Source organism: Rhagoletis pomonella, unplaced genomic scaffold (assembly GCF_013731165.1).
Source record: "Rhagoletis pomonella isolate Grant_MI unplaced genomic scaffold, Rhpom_1.0 Rhpom_scaffold_00003, whole genome shotgun sequence".
In the NCBI taxonomy this organism is placed as follows: Eukaryota; Metazoa; Arthropoda; class Insecta; order Diptera; family Tephritidae; genus Rhagoletis; species Rhagoletis pomonella.
The window spans coordinates 49,129,354-49,139,370 of NW_023458557.1; the positions used below are offsets into that span (position 1 = coordinate 49,129,354).

The following is a 10,017-nucleotide window of genomic DNA, read 5'->3' on the forward strand; positions in this document are numbered from 1 at the left end:
GTCCAAAAGGCCCTGTCCCTATTATTTTTCACATGACTATACATGCTATATATACATATATGTATTTTTCACATGTTACAGTTGTTTATTACTTGAGTAGATCCTACACCCCGCGACAAAATATAGCACATCACCATTTTTACACGTTTTGACTACTTTTCTTTTGATTATTTAAGGTTCATTATTTTTCTATAAAAGTATAGCTCTTTATCTAACAAATACCATTTAAATCTAATTTTCAGACTTTGTACAAAAACTATAAATGATGTGCTATCGTTTGTCGGGGGTGTATGTTACGATCCATGTTAATTTACACTGTCACCCAGTGTAATTATAAAATAGCATTTAAGAAAACTTTATTTTAGTTAATATATGCATACATATTTGCATTACATTTAACACATCCACTTACAATTCACTTTTCTATTCGTTAAAGTTAAGTTTTTATTTATCGTTACTTTTTGATGAATTTGTATGAAAATAAAATGTTTAAAAAATTTTAAAACAAACCTATTAGATTGAGATTGAGTGGTTTCCGGTATTGGTACTCGTATTTTTAGATCAGAATTTTTTAGAAATATTAGCATTTTCTTCCATATAAAAATTGCTTTTGTTCATGCGATATATTGAACGCATAATTTTTGCTTATTGAAACTTGTACTTTATTATAATGGGCTACAAAACTGCATACCCGAAATATTTCTAAAAAATTCTGATCTAAAAATACCAGTATCAATACCGGAAACCACTTTCCTAATATGAAATTTAAAATAACGTTTTTACTTTCTGAATCTATCTATCAACGTTCGTACTGTGCGGTCACTTAAACTTTCGCTTGAAAGAATTTCCAAAGTTTAACTCGTTTACAAAGTGCTAAGCAGTTCTAATTTGTGTTATTCACACCGTAAAAAGTTTACTGAAGCCAAATTCCAATAAATTGACTTGATTTAGTCATAAAGTGCGTTGATTGAAAAGTTTTATTTAGTCGGCCTTCGTGCATATTTGCCTGTTTTGGTGCATTATTGTTGCTTTTGCGTGAGTGTGTAAGGAATATCGCATTTGTTTGTTCATTTTGCTTTCTTTCGCGCTTTACACACACCTTTGTTTATCATCGACAGTCGCTTTCTTGGTGACAGCTGATTTTGTAAACTCAGTGGCTTTCAAACTGTTAAGTTCAGCACGGTTTCTAACCATTGAACTTCACTAAATAAGACCACTAGCTATTAAACTGCCAATTACTGTGAGCTTGAAACGTTTTCGTACAATACATTCCTAATTTCGCTATTTTTATTCTTTTTTAATAAAATTCGCTAAAAATGTCCTGTCTGTTCGAAAAATGTAATGTAAAAGCCGGTTCGGACCGTTTTGTGGCGTGCTGGCTTTGCGATGAACTGTCTCATTTAAAGTGTGCTGGTATTAATGGGAGAGTTCTGGATATGATTATTGGAGACAATGGACTTCGCTGGTCATGTCCAAAGTGTAAAAAAACTGTTGTGGATCTCTGTAAACTATTTAGAACCGCTAGAAATGGATTTTCGGAGATAAGCAAAGAGCTAAAACTGCTCAACGAGAAGTTCAAGAAGTATGAGGATGAATTCAAAGAATTTAAATTATTAGATACTTCCTCCTCCTCTCCTTCTCCTGGTAAAGGTCTTAAGAGACGTAGGAGAGGCGTGGAAAATATTGTGTTGAATCCCATCACTGTGGACCTGGATCTTCCGCAGAACCGCCCACTTTTGACTCCAGCTATGAACAAAGAACTCATAAGCTTTAACACACCGATTCCTCGGCGGACTGAATCTCCCCAACCACGTCCTTCTTCTACTGGAGCCTCACTAAATTCCTGTTCAACAGCTTCATCTCAACCCTCCACCACATCTGAAGCCATCTCCGATTGCGTCAACACCGTTCCAATGCAAGTAGTCGTTGCTCCTTCCAAAAACTCCACAACTACATCTCAACCCCCTACCACATCCGAAGCCATCGTTGCTCCTTCCAAAAAAGTTGACAGCTGTTCCGCAACCCCCTGTTCCGCAACCCCCTACCACATCTGAAACCGTTTCCGATTGCGTTAACCCCGTCCCGAGGGATTTAATCGTTGTCCCTTCCAAAAAATCGGTCTTTATATCTAGGTTTTCAAAAGATACCACTGTCGATGATGTGAAGGGGTATTTAACTTCCAGGCTGATAGCAAATGAGTTGCATGTACGCAAGTTCAGATTCTCGTATGAAAGAAGCATTTCTTCTTTTAAAATAGACATATCCGAAGACTGCTTTGATAGAGTAATGAGCCCATCTTTTTGGCCAAGCGGTGCCTTCATTCGCGAATTTGAATTTAGATCTAGACCGCAAGGGCAAAATTTGGCTCAACTTCCGCTTTCCACCTCGGCATCAAAAAACTAATAAGTAACCTCACCATTAGCATTTACTACCAAAATGTGAGAGGTTTGAACACAAAGCTATCAAGGTTACACTTGCAGTCCTATGATTTTGACTTCAAAGTACTGGTGTTTACTGAAACCTGGCTCAAGCCGAATGTGTTCAACTCGGAAATTTTGTGTCCTAAGTATGAAGTGTTTCGAAACGACCGTTTAAATAAAAAAGGTGGAGGCGTCTTAATCGCTGTCCAGACTGACCTTTCTTCTGAAGAAATTGAGTTCACTGACACCGATGAAGTTGAATTCCTCTGCGTTCGAATAAGATATCATTCTATTAGCGTTTATCTTGTTGCTGCTTATATACCACCTAACTCGAGCCTTTCTGTTTATTTAAAACACTCCTCCTTACTGCTCTCTCTACATGCCATGGTGAAGCCCTCCGATACTGTTATTGTCCTGGGTGACTTCAATCTTGCGGGTGTTTCTTGGGATCTAATAGATGGTATTCTAGTACCAAATTCCTCTCGTGATCTCTTCAATCAATTTTTGAACGATCTGTCAGATCTTAGTCTTTACCAGATCAACTCTGTTAGTAATAACTTAGGTAAATGTCTGGATTTAGTTTTTGTGGACGATGTTTCCAACGTCACAATAGCCCCTAGCTATGCTTTGATTACCCCTGTTGATTCTCACCACCCACCACTAGAATTGTCCTTGATAAATTCACGCAACTCATGTTGCTTTATCAGTAAAAAATCAAGGGCGGAGCGTTACTCATTTAAAACAGCAGATTATAATAAACTTAGGTTAGAGATATCGAAGATAACTTGGCCCCAGTATGATGGGAATGCTGAAGATAGTGCCTTACATTTTAGCAATTCCTTACGCCACATTTTCAGTAAAATCATTCCTCTTGTTAAGGAAGCTAACGTAACGTCTAACGCTCAGTGGTTTACTGGCGAATTGAAACGCTTAAAAAATCAAAAATCCAAAGCATTTAAGCTTTTTAAAAAATCTGGCTTGTCTTCTCACTACTCCGCGTACTCCATTCTTAGGCATAAATACAATGTATTGAACAAAAAGTGTTACAATAATTATATTAACAGGGTTCGACTCAATATAGTTTCTAATCCCAAATCGTTTTACGCATTTGTGAACACAAAGCGTAAGACTAACGGTTATCCCTCAACATTGAAGTTAAATGACTTAGTTTCCAGTGACGAAAATATTATTGCCGATATGTTTGCTGGTTTCTTCGAGTCAAACTACTCTGCCAGTTCTACATCTTCCCAACTGAATTCGAATCTATCTAGCTACCCATTCGATCTGCCATCATTTGATTGTATCCGAATTCCATCGATATCTGCTGCGGACGTCCTCATTCATTTGAATTGTTTGAATATTTCATATACAGCTGGCCCAGACGGTATACCCACAAGTGTTCTTAAAAGTTGTGCAGAGTATTTGTATAAGCCTCTGGCAAATATTTTTAATGCTTCCCTAAAACAGGGTGTCTTCCCATCTTCCTGGAAGGATTCGTTTATCTTGCCACTTTATAAAAATGGAAGTAGGACTAACATCGTAAACTATAGAGGAATTGCGAAGCTTTGTGCTATTGCTAAAGCTTTTGAGGCAATCGTTACGGAAGAACTATCTCACTCTATTACTTCTGCTATTGATCTATCGCAACACGGTTTTTGCAAAGGTAAATCAACTGTATCCAATCTTCTTGAATTCACTACTTATGTGTCTAATGGGTTTAAAAACAATCTTCGAACGGACGTGATTTACACTGATTTCAGCAAGGCATTTGACAAGGTATCTCATTCAACCCTTATATATAAACTTGATCGAATTGGCTTCCCTCCTATTCTTCTCAGCTGGCTTTCTTCTTACTTAGTGGATAGGAAACAAAGAGTAATTTTTAAAAATTGTACCTCCCGGCCAATACATGTCACATCCGGCGTACCTCAGGGCAGCCATATTGGTCCCGTCTTGTTTATTTTATTTATAAATGACCTTCCTAAGGTGTTGAATTACTCGAAATGCTTAATGTACGCTGATGATGTTAAGCTCTTTAAGTACATTAGTACTGCAGAAGATAGGGAGCATTTGCAAGCTGACCTAACCTGCATTTTCGAATGGTGTGAAGCAAATTCCATGTCACTAAATTTGAAAAAGTGTAAATTCATGACCTTCTCTAGAAAATCGTTCTATCCAAATTCGTATATGATATCTGACCACAATGTTGAGCAAGTGACCAATTTCATTGACCTAGGTGTAACTATGGATCCGAAACTAGAATTCAAGTCTCACATAAACTCCTGCGTGATTAGGGCTAGAGGATTGTTGGCTTTTCTTAAGCGCTGGGCCAAGGAGTTCAACGATCCTTATGTCACTAAAGTTCTCTTTACCTCTCTAGTTAGACCGATTTTGGAGTATGCATCTATAGTATGGAATCCTAGCTATCAAATTCATAGTGACAGGCTCGAATCAGTGCAGAAACAGTTCCTGTTATTTGCCCTCAAAAATTTATGTTGGGACTCGTCTAAAAATCTCCCACCCTACAAGGATCGCCTGAAGCTTATAGATTTGCCAACGCTTCAGAGTCGTAGAGAGATGCTTGGTGTTCTTTTTTTTAATTAAATTAATGAACGGGATGGTCAGTAGTCCCTTTTTACTGAGTGAGATAAATTTTTGTATTCCTACAAGACCCACGAGACATTTTAAACCTATTGTGTTGAGTATTTGTAAATCAAACTTTGAAATGCATGATGCTTTTCGGTGTTTATGCCAAGATTTTAACAAGCATTATGATTGCATCGACATATCTGAATCGCTTTTTGTAATAAAGAAAACATTGCTCAACAAGTTAACTAAATAAACTAATATCTGCAACCGTGAACGAAATAATTACACAATATCTATGACTGCTTAGTACAATTGTAACGGCTTCGTATATTTCCGCGACCGCGTAGGACAATAGGAGCAGGGATCGGAAACTCGGCCTTTCCGACCTCGCCCAACAGTTCGTCTATAGCGTGGAGCGGAAACTAGGACTTTCCGCCTGCCTCACTTACAAAGTAACGACTACGGGAACATGGATCGGAAGCTCGGCCTTTCCGACCATGATCAACGGCCTGTAAACAGGGCGGAGCGGAAACTAGGTCTTTCCGCCCGCCGCACACAAAAGTAGACTGGAGACAAGGCCTCGCCAGCTACCCAAATTGCTATTGAATATCATTGTTATCTTTACAAGTTAATATTTATAATTATTTCACTCTGTAATGTATCACACATACTTAAATATTCTAAATCTTTTTATCTCAACTGTCTGTAAGAAAACATTTTTCTGTAGACTAAATAAATAAATAAATAAATAAATAATGGAGTTGCAGAAACAAGCAATTTTTACTTTTTACTTTGCGACTTGTTTTTTTATTTTTATCCACTGATATGAAACATCCCCGTTGGTTACACAATATTTGCATATGTTATCTCGAATTTTGCAGGAGTATTTGTATGTGTCATGTTCTTGTACTGGTAAACTGGAAATTGTCTGTGGAAGGCTTTGAGCAGAGCAATCATCCTGAGGGCTCGGAGGCTGACTCAGTTTTCGTGTCAGGTAATTGTGTAAAACGCAGCAAACTTTTATAAGAGCATCACATGTTTCTAAAGAAACGTCTATTGGCCTGTGAAAGATACGAAAACGCGCAGCCAGCCTGCCAAAAGCCATTTCCACAGTCATTCGTGCTCTGCTTAGTCTATAATTATACGCCTCCTGCGACGTGGTAAGGTTTGAACTTGGGTTATAGGCTTTCATCAAGTGCCGACTTAACCCAAAAATGTCATCGCCGATAAAATAATAGGGTGTTTTGCAAACTTGGCCACATAAAGGATTATCAGTAGGTAAATTTAACTGGTTATTTAACAACGCATTATATAAAGAACAGTTTTTTATACACCATAACATCAGATGCCCTGCCGTTTGCCCCAATATCCACATAAATAAAACGACTGTGAGCATCGACAACAGCAAGCAAAACCACGCTAAAATAGCCTTTATAGTTGAAATAGTCGGAACCTGAATTTGGAGGCGCTTTTAACCGAATGTGCTTTCCGTCAATTGCTCCTAAAGTGTGCGGGAACTGCCAAAGAGATTCAAAATTATTTGCAACATCCAACCACTCTTTTTCTGTTGTAGGTGTCTATAGAATAAAACATACACATACAATAGATGTACATATTTATGTTAAAAACTATTACACATGTCGCTGGCTTAAATTGATAAGTTTCTAAGTGCAGTTTTTCAAATTTTACAGGAGAGAATAAACACGTTTCAAACACATTTTCTTCAAGCACTTAATTTGCAAAAACTTCAATACAAGATTTTAATTTGTTGATGAGACGTTTTTGTATTCTTTTTGCTTATACAATTTTCATTGACTATTATGGACTTAGCAAATTTGCGTATAACCGAATAGAAACTGCTTCTTGTATCAAAATATGTATATGTATGTATGTTTTAAGAAAAACTGGACTTAGCAACTTTTGACTCTAAGCTAGCGATATGTAGAATGGAAAAATTACAATAAGCACCTTTAAATATTCCTCCTGAAGTGCTTCAGTCAATGCTTCCAAAACTTCTGGCAAAAATTTGCTTATTGTTTTTCGTGATATGTGTGATAGAAATTCCAAAGAACGAAACGAATCGCCAGTCGCTAAGTAGCGCAAAGTTATAGCTAGGCGAACTCTTGTTGTAATGGCACATCTCATCCTTGTATCACTTTTTTTAATTTTAGTATCCACCTATATATGCATGTAAATATATAAATACATATGTATGTATGTTACAGGCACGTGTACGATAACCGGGTGGCCAAGTTTTATTCATGTATGCATATGGATGTTCGGATGAGGAATCCAGGAGAAATTATGAACAAATTCCACCTTGACTATTTACATATTTAAACAATTGGACTACTTTTGCGCAAGCTGCTTTTGTGGTTGGCTTTCTTTTACGGCCGATTTTGTTTTACTTAATACGCCCGAATGGGTAGGCCGACATTGTTTATCACATGCACACGTTGCTAAAAGATCGCACTTTTGTTTAAAAGTACTTTAATTATATAATATTTACTAATTTTATGAAAAAATTTTGAAATACTATCAATTTCGGGTTGCAAAGCTACATGGCCGCTTTTGTTTCGTTCATTACGTCGTAATGGGTTGGGCGAAATTATTATTTATAACATGTACACGTTGGCAAAGGATCACACTTGACAAAAGAGGGTCATCCGCCCTTCTTGTAAGGGCTCCCTACGGGCCTCTGCCCACCACGTATACAACGGTCGGTCGTAAAAGAAAAGCTTCCCCGGATTTGGTCGGGCTTCAAAAAACTAACACTGGCCGGCCAACATCGGCTACGCTATCTACAGCATTTTTAGAGATGGATTTTTTAAAGTAATTTTTCCCGGTTTCCTCACGTGGAAATACATCGAAATACATGATCAGAATTCGTCGCCCGGTTATCGTAGTCTTTCCATGTTACAAGCCCTTCAAATAAAAAATATTTCATGTACATATATGTGTATTTACCAGTGAATGAACCTCATTGAATTGGTCAATGGACATCCTGCAAAAGTTGTTGAAGTCGGTACCATCTTCCCATAAAATGTTTTTTAAAAGGTTTGCTTCCAAGTCGTGAAGTTCCCTCTGCCTTAAAAATGGGTTCACCCAAAACCGCGGCTTTTTTCTTTTTTCCTCCTCTTTATAAAGTTGTTTTAGCATTTCCAAATGCTTAAGAGCTTCAATACATCGAACATGCTTTGTTGGCGCCATTTTAAAAATGATATGTTAAGATATCAAAGTGCCCACACACAAAATCTTGCAATCATATTGCTGGCAATAATCTGTCAAAATGACAGATGGTAGGCCATCGCTGTTTGCCTGTGGAGTTCCGCGGTAAGGTACATTTTATGCTTTGATGGCATTATTATAATTGAAAAAAAAAAACGTTTAGCTATTGACGGGTGGAGCAGTATTTTGTGACCGGTGGGACAAGTCACTATTGAGGACACATAGTTCGTGAGTAAAATTAACACTACTGATTTGGTATGAAAAAACATATTTCGATCGAATAAGCATCGTATCGCCAAATATACATAGAAAGAAACTAATTGAAAAGAAATTTAATAAATGTAGCAAATTTTATATTAGTTCAAATTTCAAATCTAGTTTAATATTTTTCCTTTTTTTATTAACCACTAATAAAAGCTGTCTTTAAATTTTTTTTTTAATTACTTGGTTTTGTATACAGAATACCCCTTCTCGGCTGCAATTGATATGCCCGATATTCAAGCAGTTTCACATATACAAGAAATAGCTGTGCGGGATCTAATAATACGTACAATTGGTGAGGATATTTCGAAAAGTTTCACAGTTAATATCGATAAAACAATGGCCTCTCGAAGTTTTGAGGTGAGTTTATTTCGTAATTTTCTCTTATTTTACAAAGTCCATAGTTTATTTCCTCTTTAATGGATTTTTAGATTACAAAACCTTCGCCTTCCATAATTAGGATAGTTGGGTCGGACGGTGTTTCAGTGGCGAAAGGTTTTCATCATTACCTCAAGTATTATTTACAAAAATATGTAGATTGGACCCACACCCATGTTGAGTTGTCGCTACCTCTGCAGCTGCCCAATGTAACAATCTTCTCCAAATCTGCAAGTGATTTTATTTATTACCAAAACGTTTGCACCTGGAGCTACAGTTTTGCGTGGTGGACTTTTTCTAATTGGCGGCGACACATAGACTGGATGGCAATGATGGGTGTGACTTTGACTATAGCACCCATTCAGGAGCAAATATGGTACGAAATCTATGTTAAAATGGGTCTCACAAAAGATGAAATAGACGAACATTTTGGAGGTGCAGCTTTTCAAGCGTGGTAAATATATATACATATATGTATGCGACAGCATAAAGACATACCAGAGATGCTCAACAAACTATATGAATCGATTTCGTTTTGTTGATGCGCAAAAATAACTTATCAAAATAATTTCGTTACGTTTCAGAGCTAAATTAACGAAATAAAACTCAATCGTTAACGTTGAAACGAAATAAATCATCAATCGTTAATATTAAAACAAAATAACCCTGCAGCGGAAAGTACTAGTACAAAACTAGTGAATTCACCAGTTTTCGGGAGTCGAATACCGGTACCTCGAAAATGTACCACCCATGCTTTCTACTGGCATTTAACGAGTTGCTCTAGAAGGTAACAATTGACTCCCGCTGCGTAACTTTGCCTTAGTACTTATAGTAGTAACGTGTAGGGCTCAGTTATGCATAATTGTCATTGCATACGAGTTCTCACATAAGGAATCTGTTAAATGAGCTTTGCGTGTAAGTGGTTACCCAACGCCAAAATTTTAAATTATATGTTCAGCTTAATGAGATTTGAACCTGGACGCTACTTATTGTAGCAAGCATCTTTGCGCACTCAGCTACAGGCACAACATGTAAGTTTTCTCTCAGATTTTCGCATTGAATCAAGCCAAATTACGTGACTGGTACATTTGTTCAAATTTGTTTTTGCTATTTACAGGGTGGCGTTATTTAGAAATTTATT

General features: G+C 37.1%; 2 protein-coding genes across 4 annotated transcripts in view; one reads left to right on the forward strand and one right to left on the reverse strand.

Moving 5' to 3' along the window:
• Positions 1 to 10,017, forward strand: part of LOC118735271 (alpha-N-acetylglucosaminidase) — a gene marked incomplete in the record, with an annotated part of 182,890 nt that overhangs the window by 82,661 nt on the left and 90,212 nt on the right. Inside the window, 2 exon segments of the mRNA XM_036464926.1 lie at positions 8,698 to 8,858; positions 8,930 to 9,330. Of these exon segments, the coding sequence (XP_036320819.1) occupies positions 8,698 to 8,858; positions 8,930 to 9,330 (562 nt within the window).
• LOC118735273 lies at positions 6,193 to 8,367 on the reverse strand. 3 transcript variants are annotated; one of them, XM_036464930.1, is made up of 4 exons: positions 7,977 to 8,367; positions 6,978 to 7,187; positions 6,344 to 6,526; positions 6,193 to 6,281 (listed from the first exon to the last, which is right to left on the reverse strand). In XM_036464930.1, exons 1-4 carry the CDS (start codon positions 8,217 to 8,219, stop codon positions 6,213 to 6,215), a joined length of 705 nt encoding a protein of 234 aa, XP_036320823.1. In that variant the 5' UTR covers positions 8,220 to 8,367; the 3' UTR covers positions 6,193 to 6,212. The 3 variants fall into 3 exon arrangements, with proteins under 3 accessions (XP_036320823.1, XP_036320821.1, XP_036320822.1); XM_036464928.1 differs by having other exon boundaries at positions 6,344 to 6,586; positions 7,977 to 8,366; XM_036464929.1 differs by having other exon boundaries at positions 6,249 to 6,586; positions 7,977 to 8,366.

What these genes read in the sequence shown, in the direction of transcription:
- LOC118735273 (XM_036464928.1), bottom strand. Translation starts at nt 8,219, where the DNA reads ATGGCGCCAACAAAGCATGTTCGATGTATTGAAGCTCTTAAGCATTTG. An exon ending in TCAATGAGGTTCATTCACTG is followed by an intron (nt 7,188 to 7,976) that starts GTAAATACACAT and finishes ATGCATATATAG; the next exon opens with GTGGATACTAAAATTAAAAA. An exon ending in GCAGGGCATCTGATGTTATG is followed by an intron (nt 6,282 to 6,343) that starts GTGTATAAAAAA and finishes ATTTACCTACTG; the next exon opens with ATAATCCTTTATGTGGCCAA.